This window comes from Guillardia theta (assembly GCF_000315625.1).
Source record: "Guillardia theta CCMP2712 unplaced genomic scaffold GUITHscaffold_13, whole genome shotgun sequence".
NCBI classification, from domain to species: Eukaryota; class Cryptophyceae; order Pyrenomonadales; family Geminigeraceae; genus Guillardia; species Guillardia theta.
This window is the reverse complement of record NW_005434661.1, coordinates 978267-998885: the sequence shown is the minus strand read 5'-3', so window position 1 is coordinate 998885 and position 20619 is coordinate 978267. Positions and strand designations below refer to the sequence as shown.

Genomic DNA, 20619 nt, shown 5'->3' with positions numbered 1-20619 from the left:
GCTCTTCCTCCTCACCTCGTTTTATCTGCATCCCCTCCCCCATCCCCTCAAACGCTCCCTGTCCCTTCTTCAGCTGCAGTCCGAGCAGCTCCTTAGGAAGAGGCTTCAGTGGGATGGTCTCGGGGCTTCTTGCTCCTTCTCGCTCCTCCTCCTCCTCCTCCTCCTCCTCCTCCTCCTCCTCCTCCTTCTCCTCCTCTCCTGCTCTCTGCAGCGCCAGATGCTGGTCCCGCCTCCTCCTCGCCGAAGTTTGTGCCTCCAACCGTGACAGATGGGGAGGGTTCGAGGCGTCGAGGAGGAGGAGGAGGAGGAGAGAGAGAGTGCGCATCATGTCCGAAGGACTTGCCGCTGAGGGAACGAGGGTTGTCCTGCACCAAGGGAGCGACTTGAGACTTCCTGCTGGAGGACAGGCGGGAGGACGCCATGGCGCGCTCCTCGATGAGACGCTGGGGGTTTTCTTTGGCGATGATGTATGCTCTCCTCTTCTCCACCACAAAGTCCTTCCCGGGGAAGACCTGAATGCTCCTCGTTCCCTCCTCAGCAGGAGGGAGGGAGGCGGGGGACTGGCTGCGGCGGCTCCGGAAGCCCTTGGAGGTCAGGAGAGCTCCGTCGTCGTCAGAAACGTCGACGGCGAGGAGGAGGATGCCGAGGTCAAGGAAGAGAAGCTCGGCGAGATCTCCGAAGGTGCGCTCGAGGAGTAAGTCGGGGAGGATCACCTCGTAGACCTCAAGCTCGAGCCCGTCGAGGTAGGTCTGCGGCAGCAGCAGGCGCGTGCTGACGTCCGTTGCTGAGAGCGACTTGGCGTTGGCGGAGACGACGAGGTTGCCGACGAGGGGGATGACGCCGGGGCAGGAGGCGGACTTGCAGAGGAGCCCGTCTCGCAGAGACGAGGAGCAGAGTGCGATGATGCCTGAGGAGTGCAGCAAGCTCCTGCGATCCAGCAGGTTCGTGTAGACCTCAATGCTGCTCCTCCACAGCTTCGCCTTGAGCGCACAGAACAGCTGCTCCTTGTCCTCCATTCTTCCGTCCTCCGTCGTGTGCGACTTGCTCAGCAGGAAGATCGCAGCCGCGTTCGCCACTCGCACGCGATGCTTGTCGGTGGGGAAGTGACCCTGGAGGACGCTAAGCTTGTTGAGCGGGAGGCTCCTCCTGCTGCCCACGCGGTCGATCTTGAGGAGGTATGAAGCGAGCGCGCAGAGTTTGAGCCCAGCCTTCCTGTGCCCTGCATGCTCTCTGTGGAAATATTCTTGCAGGAAGTCGCGGAAATTCACCTGCACTCCATGTCAGGCTCCTTCCTTCTGCTCCCCTACCTATCCTGCCTGCCCCTCCCGCGCTCGCTCCTGCTCCATCTGCTCCAGCCCTCCTCCTCCTCTTCGATCGTTCCCCTCACCTCGTCGAGCTTGCCAGTCAGGATGACGTGGGACTTGCGCCTGTTGGAGAACCTCCCGCGCCCCTGCGCTGACTCCTGTAGCAGGAGCGCGATCTGCGAAGTTTTGGTCCCGAAGAAGAGCACGCCGGTAACGATGAAGAGCATGCCTGCTATGCGCCCCAAGAAGGAGATAGGGTAGACGTCCCCGTAGCCCACGGTAGAGATCGTGACGGTGACATACCAGACGGACTTGAAGAAGCTCAGACTCGTGTCCTGTGAGTCGTACCTGCTGCAGATTGAGGCCAAGGCAGAGGGAGGAGGACGAAGGGGCGGGGAAAAAAGGAGAGGCAGGAGGGATAGAGCAAGGCTCATAGAGAAGGTTCTAGGGACAAGCGGGGAAGGAGGAGGAGGAGGAGCCAAGGAGCGGAACGAGGGAGACGAGGGAGGAGAGAAGTCGGGCTACCCTCAACAGGTGGGGGTTGTTGTAGGAAGGGTGGCCTCACCATCCAGGAGGATTGCCGATGTTTTCGAGGATGAAGATGATGCCTGCAAACGAGAAGACCATGGCAACGAAGTCCGTCATGCTCAGTACGACATTCTCGTAGATCTCGGGGAAGTCAAGCTCCTCAAACAGGCGATGGATGGGCCAGGTGACCGTGACAGCGCGCAGGAAGTTGAAAGGCAGCCATCCTCTTGTGAGGAAAGGGACGACGAAGGCAGAGGAGATGCTGGTCAAACTAAAGACCTGGCAAAGAGACACAACATGCCGCGTCTTCTTAAGAGCAGTGGACCAGCTGAGGAGGTAGCGGATGAAGAGGAGGCCCTCGACAATCCAGAGGAGGAGGTTGGTGGCTTCCAGGTAGCTATCCTGTACATCGTAGGATCGGATGATGAACGTGATGAACGAGACTAGCGACAGAACAACCTCCAACGCATCCTGCCCAACCATATCACCACGAGCTGAGGGGATGCTGCCGATAGATACCAAGATCATCCATGGCAGAGTGTAGGCATGCGGGTAAGAGACAATGTTCTTGAAGGAACCGAGACTCACTTGGATCTTCTGCCGATCAAACTGTCAAGTTGTGGAAGCCAAACATTCATCGGCAAGCTGCAGCATGGACGGGGACGTGGCAAGAAAAAGAAAGAGGAGACGGTCAAAGAGGGGCAGGAGTCGGTGGTGATTGTAGTTCAGCTCACCATCACAAGCTTCTTCAAGAGGTCATACAGCAGCGACAGCAGGATGGCACACACTTGCACTGTCACACAGAACATGAACACACGGAACGTCCCGAAGAACGCTTGTTGAGATATGTTCTGATAGGGCGATGGAAGGTTGTAACATGGTCCGAGTGAGATGTCGCTCTCGCACAGAGGAACAGTCTCTGATGCATTGACAGGGACAAAGTAATTCAGATAAGTTTCCAAGCCTGGCCAGCTCGGGTGTACTGCCCCCATGTTCCAACCAACCCGTGAAAATCTGCAGAGCAAAAGTAAGATGTTCAGTAGATTTCAGAAGCAGCAATGATGGAAACATAGCAACTTGTCTTATAACAGAAGGCAGACTCTCAAGGCCTCATGAGATTGAGATGCTGAGGAGAAGAAGTGGACAGTTGCAGAGGGGGAATGTGGAGATCCGTGTTGACCCGCATCAATGTCAACGAATGAGACAACCGAGCCGCACAGGCACGCACACCAAGTTCAGAAGACAGGACTGACTGAGTGTGTGAGGATTGGAAGCAGGTGCAAAGGAGCGAGGGAGGGAGGGAGGAGGGAGGGAGGGAGCGAGGAGCGAGGGAGGGAGGGAGGGAGGGGCAGCATGTTGTGCCGGCAGTTAGACTTTTTATAAACATTTTATGATTACAATACTTTGTACCTACATACCAAAATGTACTACGAGACCACCAGAATCTAAAAATACTTTTTGATTCCATTCAAGACACAGGCGAATCAACTTCGGACTCGCCGACCGGACGATCACTGAGTCAGGCAGTGACTCGGGCCCCGTACTACCGTACGGTCGCCGGGCCCGCCGCGCGGTACTGAGAGTGCGTGCCCCCCTTGATCAGTGCGGCCTGCGGCCAGGCTGAACACTTGAACTCGGAACCCGGACGGCGGCCGAAGTTTAGATGCCATCATCGCGAGCCTCGGAGGGTGAAGGTGCGCACTGCACGGTACGACCCGGGCCGGGGCCCGGGCCCGGGCATGATCAGTGATGACTAACGCCGCCGTGTGATACGTGCCGCCGCCATGGTGAGTAAAATCATTTCTCAAAGTTAAGTAGTACATTTACTCAAACAAGCATAGCGGCAGCTGCACAAGGCTGTACGCGGCAAAGCGGTTGGACTGAAAACTGAAGGTGGGTGGTGGGTAGTCTCGGAGGTAGGGGTGGTAAGATGAGAGTGAGGGGGTACCAGGGGGTAGAAGAAAAGAGGCCGGGCAAAGGCATGGTAGGGGTTGTCAAGAGTGATGAAGATAGACACGGGTGGGTATCGGGTAGAGTACAGGATGTCTTCTATGTTTTTTTTATTGAGTTTCAAATGCTACTCATTAGCAAGTGAATGCAATCCAAAACAAATAAATAAAATTATTTTAACAAAACGGGAATTATTAACTGAAATGTTTACTCATAAACTCTAAAACAAGGCGAAGAATAATTCACTTAAATAGGAAGAAACTGGGGTCTAGGTGGGTCTACTCGTTGCCTAGTGCATCACTTCCGTCTGCAACTAACAGGTCATTGGACCCCCTTGTCCATTGGTCTTACACCCACCCTGATCCAAGCCACTTCAATCAATCATCACCCCTACCCCTAATTTATCCTGAATATACCCCTATTTCTCTCTATACATTGGCGATAAACGATTCCACTACCCATCACTTTTATCCACCTACCCTTGGGGTTTCCAGTGCATGAGCATGTGAAGAGTATCACCCTACCCACTATTTCTGGATAATCTTCAGCACCGGTGGCTTTGATGACCAGCCAAATTAGCGTTGGACCGGTGATCCATTCACCCCACCCATGTAAATCATCCTGTTTCTCGCGACCTCCCTAGCGTTCCCTCAAAAAGCCATCACCGGTACAGTCAGTAGGCTCTATATACCACCCCTCCTGAATGAGATAAATTGCTTCGCTGGTAAAGAAGCACCGCCACCCCTCATCGTGGCCTCTTCCAACACCTCACACCTACCCCCTGTACAGACCTACCCCGGAATCTGAGTCCACCCCCACCCCCTTAGTGTCGATGCCGACCATACCATAGGCTTTTAGCGGCGCCTGCCAATGCAGGGACAGCCGAGGGATGAGGAAGTGGAGCGGTAGTTTCTTGTGGCCTCCTCCTCTGCCCTGTTTGTAATTGGGCTAGGGGCTGAACCTCTGCGCTTCGAAGTGCCTCCCCTCGTTAGTCCCAGCAGCAACATTAATGTTCTTCTTCCTTTTTGTTGTGGTTTGTGGCTTTAGGACGTTGCGTTGGAACGATGATGATCAGGTTGTGTATAGTCAAGTATATCTGAGTGAAGTATTGCAATTAGAGAAATCTTGGTGAACAGTTTGAGACAACCACGTCCAGTTTAAGACAACCACAACCAGTTTAAGACAACCAAAACCTCTTCGGTGGTCTCGAGGCCTTGTTTGTGTAATGTTTTGGCTCACGGAGCAACTCCCAAGGATTAATATAGACATACTTCTACGCCTATGTCTTTGTTTCTTCTGCAGACATACTTCTACACCTATGTCTTTGTTTTCTTCTGCATGGCACTTTTTTTCTCTCTTCTGACATGCTCGTGATCGTTAGACCAGAGAGGAGCGATTTCAGTTCCGGTTGAATAACAAGCAATGTCAAACGCACCAGCAGCAGCATCTGCTTCTTGCAATCATGAACATGACGACGACGAAGAGGAGGAAGAGATCGCTCCGTCCCCTGCACCAGATCGAGATCCGTGCAACTTTGAAGCAGGCAACAACAACCACTATGGCCAATTTACCTGGACTGTTGCATTGCCAGCGGCTCCAGCCGATAAAGATTCACTTGCTGATATCAGCAAAATTCGACAGTTCAGGTAGAGCGAGTTTGTTTCTCATTCTCTCATGACTTTCAATATGATTGTTGACAATCAATATCATCCTTTGGATCTGTCTAATATCGTTTGCAGTGATGTCTTCGAAGTCGGGGGCTTCGAATGGAAGCTGGAGATGTATCCTTACGGAGATAGTCAAAGTGACAAAACACTTTCTGTGTTTCTGTGCGCAGTAGATCGCAAACAACTGCCTGGATGGAGCCAAACGGCACACTATCAGATTGCTGTTGTCAATAAGGATCCTTCCAAAACATCAACTCACACCGGGTATGATATATTTCGAGGCAAACGTGACAGTGCCTGGGGTTGGAGCAAGCTGATCAACCTAAGCAAGCTGCATGATGTATCTCAGGGATGGGCTGATGACCAGGGGAAGATTACTCTCCAGGCTACAGTACATGTGGTGACCCACGAGTATATGCCTGTGAACAGGGTTTACAGGAAATCATTGTGCGGCTTGTACTATGAAAGAGTTCTTCAAAGCTACTTCGAGCCTTTCTTGAAGGACGAGCTGCAAAGACTGGATAAGCTGTGTGGAAACAGCGTCTTGCACAAAGGGTTCAGCGATTTTTGGACAGGTTTACCTGATGCTAAGAAGAGAGCTTTGTTGCAGATTACCATGGATGAGGTGCTTCTGAACGTGAAAGCTCGATTGTTTTCTCGAGACCAGCCAGCCACCTATTTGGCTGCAGATGTTATCTTCAAGGCAGCGCATGACTGCTCCAACGGCTTGCAAGACAGTGCGAAGAGATCTCTTGTTGGTTGTACGGGGATTGCAGTTGTGAGCGGTGGTGAAGGAACTGTCCTACGAATCGAAAGATTGACTCCCGAATCATCGGGTGGATTAAGTTCTCTTGTAAGTAGGCATGACAGTGTCGATCAGCTGACTGCTGGGACATTGAAAGCATCATCTCGTGTGATGCTCCGCACTCACAAAGGCGTTATAAGGATGAGCAACTCCGCCAATTTTGTTGATGTCTTCCGTGCTCAAGTATCCGACGCTCTGGACAATGTGAGAGCGCTGGTCAAGCACCTAAAACCACAAAGCTGCGATGGAGCTTGCCTTGAAGCTATGGGTCGTCAAATGCTCTCAGTATTTGCTATGTGTGGGATGTATATTACCAACGTACACCCGGCTTATCATGAGAAACTGGCGTTGCAATTGCAAGAGGATCTTATCCGTGAGGAGGAAGAGAAAAATCAGAAGGCAGAAGCAAAGAAGCAAAAGCAAGCTGAAAAGAGAAAGAAGCAACAAGGTATCTTCATATTTGATCAAATCAAATTCCTTTTTCTTGTCAACTGACTTCTTCAACGTAGAGGCAAAAGCTGCTAAGAAGGCCGCAGAAGAAGCAGCGAAGAAGGCTGCGGAAGAGGAAGAGAAGAAGAAGAAGGAAGAAGAGAAGGCCAAGAAAAAGGCTCAAGAAGAAGAGAAGGCTAGAAAGAAAGCAGAAGCTCGACGAAAAGCACAGGAAGAGGCAGAGAAGCAAAGAAAGCTGGAACTAGAAGCTGAGGAACGCCGTAAGGCAGAGGAAGCCGAAAGGAAGGCAGAAGAAGAGGCTGCTAGACAAGCAATGGTCGAAGAGGAGGAGAAAGAAGGTGGGGTTGAGTATGCCAAGAAGCAGCAGATAGCTGCGATCATGCGTGACAACTCCCTCAACCCCGTCCAACGACAATTGCGCGTACAGGCAATATTGGCTGGTAAGGTTGACGTTTCTTCCACCATGCCGACCCAAACGGTGGCTTCAAATCATTCGAATGGCTACCAGTCAGTTGCGCCAGCTTCAAAGGCTGAGAACAATTCTGCATACTTCAATCAAGGTCCCGCACTCACACGATCTCAACCTCCAGCACATGCTCAAGCACAAGTTCAGACTCGTGTTCCAGCTCGTGCATCGGCTCCGGCCCAAGCCCCAAGCCCAGCCCAGCCCCAGCCCCAGCCCCAGCCCCAGACGCAGCTGCGTTCTCAGCCACAAATCGTGCAGCAGCCTAAAGCACAGCCTCAAATTCACAAGCCTCAGGTGCCGATACATACAAGTACACCTTCGCATGTGCCGTTGTCAAACGGAAATGGACACCCAAGGTGGCAGCCGCAAAGCAAAGGAGTTTTTTCAGAGGAAGAAGTCGACGTGGAGTCATTCGCGCTCAACCCGCTGACAAGCATTGAGCATGTCATGGCTATTGCTACCTCGTTAGATCAAATACCAGCCACATCTGACCCCGGAAGTTCGTTTGTGCCGTACTCGGCATTTCAAGGAAACATGCCATTCGCAGGTTCCAACAATTCGTTCGGGGCTGTTCCATTTGTGGGAGGTCTCTCGGCCCATTCTGGTACCACGGGCTCTCGGCTGTTTGAACGGTGGGCTCAGCCTTCAGGTGGAAGCAACGGCGGCTTGTACCAAGGCGGGTTGCTGGTCAACCATAATGGTTCTGACTCGGAGGAGAACTACACAGAGGCTAGCTTGGCGTCGACTGCTTCAGGCGCGCGGACTCCCATGAATTTTGAAGTTGATGACGGGCTTCCAAGCTCGCCAGAAGTGCTTCAATCGGAGAGTATGGCCACAAGCTGCGCGCTTGCAGCTCTTGATCCGTGTCAGAAGGTGCAGCGAGGAACGGTCATGGCGTCCCAGCGGCTTGGGAAGCCCCTTCTTCGTAAGTAGACGGGAGTCACTCGGTTCAGCGCATTAGTGTTTCATTGTCACTGCACTGTCATCATTAAATTTGAATAGTATGGCAGAGGTGGTGGAGAGCCACTTCCAGCACGAGACGAGCGTGCACCGTAGGCTAAGGCTGTCATCTGACGAGAGGAGGCGGGCCTGCCGCCTTGTCGAGCTCGATGAGTGTAGTATACGCTAGAGGTTGGTCTAGAGATGATCCAGCATGGCCGGTAAGCTGGGCTGTGGAGGAATGCTGCTCGCCCGAGATCTGCCCAACGTCAGTAGGATCAACATAGAGGAAACGTGACAAGAGGGCAGTCACATGGCACATCCTCCCCACCACCCCTCCAACCCTCCCTCGCCCTTCTTCCAAGTCACATCCTTCCTTCTCCCGTTTCCTCCAGATGCATCATCACTCTCATCATCCACGCTCACAGTTTGCTGTGCGCGAACTTGTCGCTGGACGCCTGCAGCGTCCTCGTCTTGTTGGCTATCCGGACGTGAGTACCGTGCAGCTCTCGCACGCATTCAGCGAGCTCGCCAAGCTCTATGCGCCACATGGAAAGGACTTGCAGGAACATGGGATGGAGCGAGTCTTTGCGGAGCTGCGACAGGAGTTATGAGGAGCAGAGAGGACAGGGCTAAGGGTACCGTATGCATACCCAGACAGACAGCACTTGCAGCGATGACACTCGGTCGATACTTGAGGTACTGAAACTCTTGAATCGTGATCTCCGTCAAGTACTCGCACAAGTGTTTGGTCTGCTGGTCATGATTGAGGAGGCTGCAAAGTCTTGTAAGGAAATTGTGTGGGGTAACGGCTGTGAGGTTGAACTTCAACGCATGCAGAATCACAACTTCCATCTGTAGCACCTGCAAGGACACTTAGAAGAAGCAGAGATCAAGCCACTCTAAGTTACCTCCTGGGCTGAGTACGTGCTGTCGGTGATATAGACGAAGTCTTCTACTTGAGGAGCATTGATCTCTTCATACTTTGATGCGATCAGCATGCACGTCACTCCCACCAGCTGAAGCTTGGAGCGAAGGACAGGCATGACTGACAAGAATCTGTCCACGTAGTTGGTAGAGAGGAAGAGATTCTCCGATGAAAGCTTGTACTCTTCTGCAACCTCCACAAGCCAGTCGATGAGGATGCCTCGCATAGTTGGGTTGATATCGTGCTGGACTTGCTCCATGTAGTTAAAGGAAGGGCTCAGCCTCCTCTCCGTGTTGATCAGATGCTCGAAGATCTCGATAGCATATTCCCCACAGCCATCGGTGTTGTTCCTGTTGGATTGATCATGAGCAATGACCAAATCAGAATTGCGCATTGTAGTTTCGGTATCATCCAAGAGCGAAGAATCTGAGCAGGGGTGACTAAGAAGTTCAATCTCGAAGAAAGTTCCCTACCGCAAACATTCGGTGACATGACCATATCATCTCTCGCTAAAATCTCCTTCACTTCCTCCCTCGTTGCCACGCTCACCTTGGACTGAACCCTGTCAATTCGTCGCACAAAGACGAGATCATTCACCTGCTCCTTCGCTGCTCGTGACCTTGTGGTGATGGTGTTGGTGATGTCTACAAGAGCCGATCGGTTTCTCTTGAGGAGGGATGAGTTGGTCATTGCGTTTCTTGACTGTGATTCGTCAGCCATCATCAGGAATTCTTGCAACTCTGCAGGAAAACAAAGCGATTCAATCAGATTCAGAAATTATCTCGGGGCTGAAACAAGTTGTCGTATAACAAGAACATGATCATCTCTCTAAGATTATTACTTCCGTCCTCCTATTCTTGGCCTTTGAAGTTACATATGAACGCGAGGGTTCCAGGATTCAAAAAATACAACTTGCCAACCCTTCTTTGCTGATGACACTCGATAACAAACCAAGGAGGGAGAAGATTCCTGCTCGTGAATATTCTGAATGCATTGTGTGTTCATTCTCATTCTCTCTTCTATCTCTCACCGCACAACCTTGCAAGAAAAGTTTTCTTCACACACCCAAACCCTCCCATGACGGACTTCAATCCAACTCTAGTCACTCGTGTACGAGGCGTAACATCGATACCCTTTCTCAGCACAAGCTTCGTCCTTGTTGTCTCAAGACCCTGATTTACACCTCCTCTTGCCTCACCTTCTCCTCCTTCGATCTGCCGCAGCTCACGCTGACCCTCCCGCCATGGACGGGCTTTAGCGCGGTTCCCCACCCCCCGGTCCTCTACTGCTTTCAAAAGGAGACCCACCCCTATCAGACCTACCATCGTACCTTGGCGACCCCGATTGTCATGATGGATCCCTGTGATTCAAATGGACCACCATGACCCTACAACAATAGGCGAAAGACATATTCAAATAAGGGTACTGCAAGCGGTCACAAAACCCCCCTGCCCCCTTTTGACTATTCGACGCCCTCTATACCCCAACTTTGCAACCCCCCACCCACCCTCTGTGTACTCCCACCCCTACTTGCTCGTTTGAATTTTCGGCCGGGCAGGGTTTAGTACAGCTACGAACTCGAAATTCAAATATCGTAGATGAGTATGGTGATGATGACGATGATGACGACGAGATGATAAGACGATGACGATGATGAGATGATAAGATGATGACGATGATGAGATGATAATTGTGATGAGCAGAGGAGGAGGAGGATTGAGATGATCATTATGAAGAGCAGAGGAGGAGGAGGATGGAGATGATGATTATGATGGAGATGAAGACGATAACTGAAGAGGGATGAAGACCATGAAAGGAATGACAGCGAAGATCATAGAAGAATCATGATGACGACAAGGATGATGCAGTTGGAGACCATAATGATGGAGGTGAGGATGATTACGACAATGATAGAGATGGTGACATGGAGATGAAGAGGAAAATAATGACGACAGATGGAAGATATAGATGGTGATTAGAATGGATTATGACGATAGAGAGAAGCATGATGAAAATGGCTGTACATAGAATTTCATTGCAAGTGTTATTGAAGTTGTTTTCAACATGTTGTTCGTGATGCAGTTCAATCAATCATCGATGCCTACACTGCATCTCAAACTTGTTCACACGAATGAGTCACCTAATGCGACCCTTACTCCCTCCTATCGACCTCCTGCTATGCCATCGCTCACTTCCCTCCCTCCCATCCTTCCCACACACACCTTGTTCTCCTCCATGACCGCACCATGTTCCTCTTCCACTGGGCTTGCTAGTCAGAGCTGCCCAAACTTGTCATCTCAACGAAGCGTTTCAGGCCGACATGCTGGCGGGAGCCTGAAGCAACAGGCCCTGCAGCCTGCCGTCTCCTTACGCTCCTCAGCCCTTGACCCCCCGAGGAAGCTGCGCGACCATTACTCTAGTGACTCGCCATGACGCGCTCACCTTTCTCCCAGCGGCGCAAGTCGCTCTTCCTCTTCTTGCATACAGCTCTCGCTCTCTCTGTCCTGACCAACAGCCATGGGCCTGCCTGGCGTCCCCGCATCTCCTGCGCCTTGCTCTACGATCAGCTCTGACACGTCCTGACTACGTCTGGTGTCCGTGTCTTGCATTGAACTACCGTTACTGTCGAAGCGAACTTCCCGCACTATCTCCAACGGCTCGAAATGTGCGTGCGAGTCCTGCACACACGAGGAAAGGATACCGAGCTCCATCTTGATGGTGAGCGACTGGTCGGACCTGCGGTGAGCAACTTGAGCAGCTACAGCACAGCAGCTAGTCAAACTTACCTCCGGGTAGTTGGTGGCTTGTGCTCCCTTGTCATCCACGCTCTCAGCACTTTTGAGAAGCCGCTGCCATCCAACTCATCGTCTCCCTCACCTCCAGTATCTCCGACTGTCCCTGTGGAATCGCCCTCGGATGGCTTGAGCCTGGGCCAGTAGAAGAGCTCGCGCTGCGTCAGCCTGGTCCGTCTTTTGCCCGCACGCTTCCCGTCCGAGTCTTGCAGGACCTCCTCCCCGTCCGAGTCTTGCAGGACCTCCTCCCCGTCCGAGTCTTGCAGGACCTCCTCCCCGTCCGAGTCTTGCGGGACCTCGTCCCATGCTGCCTCCATGTCACACTCAGCTTGGATCCCAGGCTCTGCATTCGACTCTACCACTGCTCGCTCAACGTCCCACTGGCTGACCCCTGACGACTTGGATGACTGCAGACGACTGGCGGAGATGATGGACCGGGTGAGCTCAATCTTCCTCCTCTTGGCTCGCCACCTTGCCAGAAAGGCGATGCCTGAGATAAACGCGACGGCAGCGGCCACTACTCCATACAGCACAGGACTCACGTGAAAAGAGCTGTAAACCTTGCCGTAACCTGGTGGTGGAGTCGTGCCGTTGAAGAACCATGACGGTACAGTTAAGAACCCATTAGGCTGAGTTGCAGATGACTGAACTACAGGCGGAGTCGTGGAAGGGTAGGTGTCGTAGCAGCTGCGTAATCTTGAATCCATGCTGATAATGGTGAGAGGCCAAGTGGGATAGTAGCATAGCAGCGGGTTGCCGTGCAGTGACACCTGTTCGAGCTTTGTCAAGTTGTCAAAGGCTTCTGGTAGGATGGTAGAGATCTGATCATACTGGAGGTAGAGGGACTGCAAGCTTCTGAGGCTCGAGACAGCTGGGAGGCTGGTGAGCTGGTTCAGAGAGAGGTCCAGGGTCTGCAGGTGTGAAAGCTCAGCAAGAAATGCAGCAGGCAGGCTCGTCAGCTTGTTCCAGGAGAGATCAAGCGATTGCAGGTGTGACACGGTAGTCATGACTCCAGCTGATATGCTCGCGAGCTGACGGGTGGATGGAAGCCATGATGACGACACAGCCCTGAGACCAGAGAATGCGCCGGTCGAAATGCTCGCGAGCTGATTGCGTTTGAGCGAAAGAGACGTCAGGTTGATCAAGCCCATCAAGCATCCAGCAGGCAGGCTTGCCAGCTCGTTGTTGCTGAGGGATAGATACGTCAGGCTGCTGAGCCCGTCGAAGGTCCCAGCAGGCAGGCTCGTCAGCTTGTTCCCAGAGAGGTCCAGAGACGGTAGGCTGCTCAGACCCGCAAAAGCCCCAGCTGATATGCTCGCGAGCTGGTTTGAGTAGAGCGAAAGAGTCGTTACCTTGCTCAGGTTGGCGAAGACTCCAGCAGGCAGGCTTGCCAGCTCGTTGTTGCTGAGGGATAGATACGTCAGGCTGCTGAGCCCGTCGAAGGTCCCAGCAGGCAGGCTCGTCAGCTTGTTCCCAGAGAGGTCCAGAGACGGTAGGCTGCTCAGACCCGCAAAAGCCCCAGCTGATATGCTCGCGAGCTGGTTTGAGTAGAGCGATAGAGTCGTTACCTTGCTCAGGTTGGCGAAGACTCCAGCAGGCAGGCTTGCCAGCTCGTTGTTGCTGAGGGATAGATACGTCAGGCTGCTGAGCCCGTCGAAGGTCCCAGCAGGCAGGCTCGTCAGCTTGTTCCCAGAGAGGTCCAGAGACGGTAGGCTGCTCAGACCCGCAAAAGCCCCAGCTGATATGCTCGCGAGCTGGTTTGAGTAGAGCGATAGAGTCGTTACCTTGCTCAGGTTGGCGAAGACTCCAGCAGGCAGGCTTGCCAGCTCGTTGTTGCTGAGGGATAGATACGTCAGGCTGCTGAGCCCGTCGAAGGTCCCAGCAGGCAGGCTCGTCAGCTTGTTCCCAGAGAGGTCCAGAGACGGTAGGCTGCTCAGACCCGCAAAAGCCCCAGCTGATATGCTCGCGAGCTGGTTTGAGTAGAGTGATAGATACATAAGTCTGCCTAGGTTTTGAAATGCTCCAGCAGGCAGGCTCGTCAGCTTGTTCCCAGAGAGGTCCAGAGTCGACAAGCTGGTCAGGTTTGCGAAATTTTCAGGTATGAGGCTGTCGAGGTTGTTTGAGTAGAGCGACAGAGTCCGTAGGCTTACCAAATCAGCAACGATCCCAGCAGGCAGGCTCGTCAGCTTGTTGGAGGAGAGGTCCAGAGTCGACAAGCTGGTCAGGCCAGCAAAGATCCCAGCAGGCAGGCTCGTCAGCTGGTTTGAATTGATCGATAGAGACCCCAAGCTGGTCAGGCCAGCAAAGATCCCAGCAGGCAGGCTCGTCAGCTGGTTTGAATTGATCGATAGAGACCATAAGCTGGTCAGGCCAGCAAAGATCCCAGCAGGCAGGCTCGTCAGCTGGTTTGAATTGATCGATAGAGACCCCAAGCTGGTCAGGCCAGCAAAGATCCCAGCAGGCAGGCTCGTCAGCTTGTTCGAGGAGAGGTCCAGAAATGATAAGCTGGTTAGGTTGGCGAAGACCCCAAGAGATAGGCTGACGAGCTGGTTCTGTTGAAGCATCAGGAAATTTAAGCTGGTTAGGTTAGCAAAGACTGCAGGAGAGACGCTGATAAGTTGATTGGATGACAGATCCAGAGTTGTCAATCCGTTCAGCGCTGCGAAGTTTTCAGTTGATAAGCTTGTCAACTGGTTCCCTGAGAGGTATAAACTCTGCAGACTAGCAAGGCCTACGAAGGCATCGACAGCCAACCCAGTCAGGCTGTTCGATTGTAGCTTCAGGTTCTGCAATTGGGTAAGCGAGCTGAACTTCCTTGCAGAGAGGAGCGGAAGCTGGTTGTACGACAAGTCTAGATTGCGCAAGGTTGTGAGGCTGAGAATCCCAGAAGGGACGCTGGTGAGCTTGTTTGAGGAAACATCTAAGTTAGTTAAGGTGCTCAGACCATTGAAGGCTCCCGCAGCAAAGCTTTCAAAACGATTCTGCTGAAGGTACAATTCCTGTAAGCCTCCGAGCCCGTCAAAAAACCCAGCAGAAAGAGACGTTAGCTGGTTCGAGGAGAGATCAAGGGATTGCAGGCTCAAGAGGCCGGCGAGAGCTCCAGCAGAGGGAGAGTCGAGCTGGTTGCTGGAGAGGTCTAGAGTCTGCAGGCTGCTGATCGAGAGCAACCCTGCAGGTATGCGAGACAGCTGCACCTGGGAGAGGCGCAATGATGTCAAGCTGCTCAACCCGTCGAAGACTCCAGCAGGTATACTGATCCGCGCATTATACGAAAGATCTATAGACTTCAGGCATGTGAGGTTGGTGAAGACATTTGACGACACATTCCTGAGCTGATTCCAGGAAAGATCCACGGATTGGAGACTAGTGAGATTGAAGAAGATCTCAGCTGGGAGATTCTCCAGCTGGTTAGAGTGTAGGATCAAGGACTGCAGACTGCTTAGACCGGAAAACACTGCAGGTGGGAGGCTGACAAGCCAGTTCCAAGATAGATCTAGAGTCTGCAGGCTTGTGAGGCCAGCAAAGGCCCCAGCTGGAATTGCTCGCAGAGGTTGAGTCCAACCATGTAGATAGAGAGATGAACAGTCGCTGACACAACTACCCTCCCTCCCCAAGACTCCATCGCTCGAAATTGTGAACAGACATCCCCCACATGACATTGGGAAATCTCCTTGTACTCCTGGCACCGCAAACCCCAGGGTAAGGGCGAGGAGGGTGAGAGCTAGCTGATTCATCGAGTTCAGACAAAGGATGCAGAGAGAAGAAGCGGAAAACTATTGGGAAGTGTTGTAGAGCAAGTAACGATACAGCCAAGACTGAGGGAACTGAGTAAAACAAGATGACAATTTCACGAGCTTAGTTTCAAGTTGCAAGAAGAGATAGGGAAGGGTGGGGAGGTGGAAGCCTGTTGGAGTGTACAAGGAGTGGGAGAGGCGGAGAGATTCTGGGAGAAGGGGGAGGGAGAGAAGAAGAGAGGAGAAGATAGAGGGACTCAATGGAAAGGTAGCATGGTTGATTGTCCCGCCGGTAGTTACGAGCAAGGAAGTCCTGTGATCATGCAATACTAACTCTTTCATTACAATGATTATAAGACTCTATACTAAGTCTTTCATTACAATGATTATAAGACTCTATACTAAGTCTTTCATTACAATGATTATAAGACTCTATACTAACTCTTGCATTACAATGATTATAAGACTCTATACTAACTCTTGCATTACAATGATTATAAGACTCTAAACTAAGTCTTTCATTACAATGATTATAAGACTCCATACTAACTCTTTCATTATAAGATGTTTTGGCGAAACTCTATACTAACTCTTTCATTATAAGATCTATTGGTACCGAAATTCCATACTAACTCTTTCATTATAAGATCTATTGGTATACTAACTCTTTCATTTTAAGTATCGAAACTCTATACTTTTACTGAGACTCTATTGGTATCAAAACTCTTGTACTAATGATAACTCTTTCATTCCCAGATCTATTGGTATCAAAACTAATTGTCTGATTGTCCTCGTACTGATTTTTAACTTATTTTTGAGTAACTTTGATGCTAGGCTATCAAATGTTCTTTCATCGGTCATTTACTGAGACTCCGTAGTATTGGCATCGACACCGTCTCCGAAGTTATACTAACTCTTTCATTACAAGATCTATTGGTACGGCGAATCGAACTCTTGCCACGGTACTATTGACTAAGTCATATCATGGCTCGTTAAGTTCAACATTGTGACATCTGTCATCGGACCGTCCGAGCGTGAGAAGGACTGCACCGGGGGTTGAACTCGACTCGATCCATCTGGGGCTGAGAATTCAATTTCCGTTACTTTAGGCACTAATAACTACTGAGCCTCGGAGCCTCGGACTCGGTCAGGGCCGGGCCGGGTCGCCGAGAGCGGTGACCGTCCGTACCCGGTAGTACCGGCCGCCCGGCGTCCGACTCGGATCAGAACGATTCCGGCCCGGGCCGCCCCGACTGACGTGACGAATTCGAACAAGGAGGGGTGATTTTGTGTGGGAGAGTCAGGGAAGTTAGGGGTGGGGGTAATAACGATCGATTGGAGCGATGTTGACGGGGTGATGAGGCTAGAGGATGGTGGAGGGGCGGGGGGGGGAGGGTCAGAGACAGGAGGAGCCGGAGGCTCGAGGAGAAGAGAAGAACTTGTTGCTTCGATAGAGAGAGCAATGACGGGCAATGCTGAAGTCTGGGCAATCAAACGGAGAGTGAAAGAGGAACTGGTGAGGCGGGCAACGAATAACCATGGAAACGGCCTCAAGGGGATGGCAGCCATCGCTTCAGAAGTCGAAGGGATACTAGAAGAGACGGGGATGGGCGTTCGCTTGAAAAATGTCATCTACAACCTGCACAGAACCGCGCCGAAACATGCTCTCTTTCCTTCACCTGGACTGTCCGCTTCAGAAACGTACGTCGCCGACAAGCTGGACTTTGTCGAACGAGCGAAGTTGAAGTGGGAGAAGAGAATAAGACAAGAACTTGATGCGATGGCAGCGGAACTTGATGTGCCCCTACAGAGATTGCATAAAGATGAGCCACCAAAGTTACCCACCGACGATCAAGCCATCAGGTTTGTATATGACGACAACGACCTTCTCGACGTGGTATACCCTTGATTCCTGTCCTTCCTTCCTACTGTATGCACCTTTCACCAGTATCTCACTCGCTATCGCCAATTTGCTTCCCGATTCTCCTGATTTTTCTTTCCGAAAGTTGTCAAATATCGTCAATCAGAATAATCAACCAATGGGGATCAAGAATTCTATCCCAGACTGGGGACTGATCAAGGTGGAGCTTGAGGTATCAGATTCTCTGACACCCTCACTGTGCTCACCTGCTGCTGCCAGGTCAAGGATCTTGATCAAACGCGTGAAGTCTTCAAGGAGCTCGACCCGTCAACGGGACGACATCTTGGAGTGGATGATGAGCAACGTCCCCAGCTGCTGGAAGAGAGAGTGAAGGCCATCAAGCGAGCTCTTGAGATAGGATACATACCCATGCTCAGACATCTTGCCAAGAGAGGAATACCGCAAGCTCTACGACCTGCCGTCTGGAAGACCATTCTCAATGTCTCGGTACATCCTCCTTCGTTGCTATCCCTTCACCATGTTCCCTAGATTATACGTTGTTGACCCGATGCGAACAGATAGAAGATCAAGAACAAGTCTATATCGAGCAGCTGCAAACGAGTCTTCGGCAGTGGGACCTTGTGACAGACGAACTCTTCAGACTGGATGTGACCATCACATCCAATGACGACGACTACTTCGTATTCGAAGAGACTTTGTCAGAGACGATGGCTCTATTCTCTCGAGACTCTTGGCTTGTCAAAAATGCTGCCGTTCGATCGCAAGCCAACGAGAAGTTCTTGGATGAGCAGCAGAGAGAGTCTGCGGTCTTCCCGCCATGTGGCATAGTCCCCTTTCGCGGCATCGTCATGTATGCCACACCGCTGTGCTACCAATACATCAACACCACAGAGCTTTATTACGTCTTCAGGAGCTTGTATGCCCAGGTCTTGTATCCATCTACTTCTCTCTTCTTGTCGTCATTTCCCTTGCTTCCCCCCAGTCCAATTGTTTCGCTCCCCCTCTCAGCACTCGCCATCTCATTCTTATCTCGCAGTACTGCTGCCGTTTGCATACCGTGACCTCAGACACCGGAGACATCATGCAGCTGGCCAGACAATTTGAGTCTCTCCTGCAGGTGATGGGCTCGAGGGAAGCGAGGTAGCCAGGGGAGGGTGTGGCTGAAGGAGCTGGCAGGAGACCAACACTCTACTCTACCATCACATCCTTAGCAAGGGTGTTCATCCCCTCAAGCTGGTCTCTTCTCCCCTGGTGCTTCTGCCTTGCTTGACTCACCCTCCAGGCCTTCAACTGGATTGTTTTCGTGTTTGCGGGTTACCTGGATGTCGATCAGGTCCTCTCTCCTTGGCAGACTCTCCTTGTCTCCTCACTCAAAGCGTCAGGTGCTGACCGTCTGGGACCGCATCCTTGCGTGGGACTCGCTGCTGCTGGTCCCTGTCATAGCTGCATCCATCATCTCTTTCCGCGAGAAGTGAGAGGAGCTGTGGGAGAGCTCGAGCTGACGTGCCGCAGGAGGCTGATGGAGTGCAACACGCTGGAAGAGATGCAAGACGTGCTGTCGGATGGCAGCAAGCTCAAGGTGAGAGCGCAAGGTTGTGGATGGATCTGACGAGACAGCAGGTCATCCTGCTTCTCCAACTCTATCTGTTCGGGGACACGGTTGCTCGATTGCAGGAAGCACAGGGAGAAGGCAAGGGAATTTGATAGTAGAAAATTCCTCAAATGGAATCATAATAATCGAACGATTCAGAATGAGTTATTGTATGCAACCTAGCGTTCTAATGGACTCTTCCGTTGTCGTTGCTGCTGTTGCTGCTGTTGCCGATAGTTGGACCATGATCAAGGCAGTGATTATCGTAGTGATCCAAGTCTTCCTTTCTATTCTCATCCTGACGCTTACATAAGCTTCATATGTTTTGTTCCTTTCACTTCACTCCGCATGCTCAGCTGGAGCATCCTTCTCGACAATGGGATCTTCTCCAGCTGCTGCCGGTTCGATGACCTCAGGGACCTGCTCAGCCTCCTCTCTTGCTTCGTCTTGGTCTCCTCCAATGACGTCGCTTGGGATCATTCAAAGTGAGCAAAGAAGAAACAGAAATTACACCTCACCTTTGATCGTCCTGATGGAAGGAAGTAGCTTGCGCTGTAGCCTTGATCTCTGTGATAGGATAAGTAGAAGCTCAAGCTCGGACGATGCTAAGTCTTGCCTTCGAAGTTGTAGTAGCGAAACTGATATGTGAACTTTCCGCTAGCCACACACCAGCTGGAAGGATGGTGAGAGCGGAACATGGGCAGGAGGAAGACGCACATGAAGTCTCGTGTTCCAGTCTTCTGCAGATAGTTCTTGCAAAGATACTTCAAGTATCGTTTTGAGAGAGGGATGAAAGCCTGAGTAGCAAGGTGAATGGAGTCCAGTGCTGCCAAACGCCACATGACACCTGAACAATGATGCGGTTCCTCTTGTCTGTGCGAATCGTGACGAAAGGCTGACCGCCGTCCCTTTTGGACGCCTGGAAGACATGTTTGAGCGAACAAGTGTGAAGAAGAAGCAAAGGGAACCAAGTGTCCAGTCTTGCCTTGCACTTTGATGTTCTCTCGCAGATACCTCTCGAGGTCCGACACGTCCAGTACCTGCAGCACGTTGAGCTCTGCGATGCAATCCTTGCTCACCCTCTGCGATGCAATCCTTGCTCACCTTGTCGGCCACAGGACGTGAGCAATCAAGAAACCATCGCACCTACAACAAGAGACAGGCGTTACAAGACGCGGGGCATTAAGGTCAAGCCGGGGCCACCAGAGGTTTGGTCGCTGGCTTTAGCGTCGAGTGATAGTGATTCACTGTGCGCTGCGTTGGCCCTGCTTGTCAATGAGTTCGAGTTCTAGATACATCGAAGCCTCACCGATGTTTCTTCCGCTCCATTCATTGGGCACTCCTACCACACAGCCACCATGGCCTGGGCTGAAGCCTCCGCGTAACGGACGGAGAGGAATCACACGCGACGAGGGGGAGGAGACGCGAGAATGGCTGCTGTAGATGCTACGAGAGTCGCAAGAAGTCGGACATGCAGAAGATGCTTCGGCCCCCTCAAGCGAGAGGAAGGAAGAGGTAAGAATGAGCAGCACCAATGCAGGTTGAAAGTGCGACGCCCTGTGTACGGTTTGACCATGAGCACG

At 51.8% G+C, this 20619-nt stretch overlaps 5 protein-coding genes across 5 annotated transcripts; 2 read left to right on the top strand and 3 right to left on the bottom strand.

The window, feature by feature from the left end:
• Nucleotides 1-92: 92 nt before the first annotated feature.
• Nucleotides 93-2824, bottom strand: GUITHDRAFT_103592 (hypothetical protein; the record flags this gene model as incomplete). The annotated part of the gene is made up of 5 exons (XM_005837926.1): nt 93-1268; nt 1388-1652; nt 1870-2303; nt 2352-2429; nt 2567-2824. The coding sequence occupies 5 exons, from the start codon at nt 2822-2824 to the stop codon at nt 93-95; spliced, it is 2211 nt and encodes a 736-aa protein (XP_005837983.1).
• Nucleotides 2825-5204: 2380 nt separating this feature from the next.
• Nucleotides 5205-8103, top strand: GUITHDRAFT_103591 (hypothetical protein; the record flags this gene model as incomplete). Its single annotated transcript, XM_005837925.1, has 3 exons — nt 5205-5428; nt 5522-6702; nt 6764-8103. The coding sequence occupies 3 exons, from the start codon at nt 5205-5207 to the stop codon at nt 8101-8103; spliced, it is 2745 nt and encodes a 914-aa protein (XP_005837982.1).
• A 525-nt stretch (nt 8104-8628) lies between these two features.
• GUITHDRAFT_85274 (hypothetical protein) lies at nt 8629-10302 on the bottom strand (the record flags this gene model as incomplete). Its single annotated transcript, XM_005837924.1, has 5 exons — nt 10236-10302; nt 9635-9777; nt 9511-9592; nt 9021-9463; nt 8629-8973 (listed from the first exon to the last, which is right to left on the bottom strand). The coding sequence occupies exons 2-5, from the start codon at nt 9758-9760 to the stop codon at nt 8629-8631; spliced, it is 996 nt and encodes a 331-aa protein (XP_005837981.1). The 5' UTR covers nt 9761-9777; nt 10236-10302.
• A 2867-nt stretch (nt 10303-13169) lies between these two features.
• Nucleotides 13170-14393, bottom strand: GUITHDRAFT_66517 (hypothetical protein; the record flags this gene model as incomplete). Its single annotated transcript, XM_005837923.1, has 2 exons — nt 13170-13799; nt 13992-14393. Coding segments are annotated over 2 exons (1032 nt in total), but the record flags the coding sequence as incomplete, so codon positions are not given.
• Nucleotides 14394-17025: 2632 nt separating this feature from the next.
• GUITHDRAFT_103588 (hypothetical protein) lies at nt 17026-19149 on the top strand (the record flags this gene model as incomplete). Its single annotated transcript, XM_005837922.1, has 10 exons — nt 17026-17460; nt 17570-17656; nt 17704-17931; nt 18003-18371; nt 18482-18562; nt 18622-18681; nt 18728-18778; nt 18828-18916; nt 18958-19024; nt 19066-19149. 10 exons carry the CDS (start codon nt 17026-17028, stop codon nt 19147-19149), a joined length of 1551 nt encoding a protein of 516 aa, XP_005837979.1.
• Between the last annotated feature and the right edge of the window lie 1470 nt (nt 19150-20619).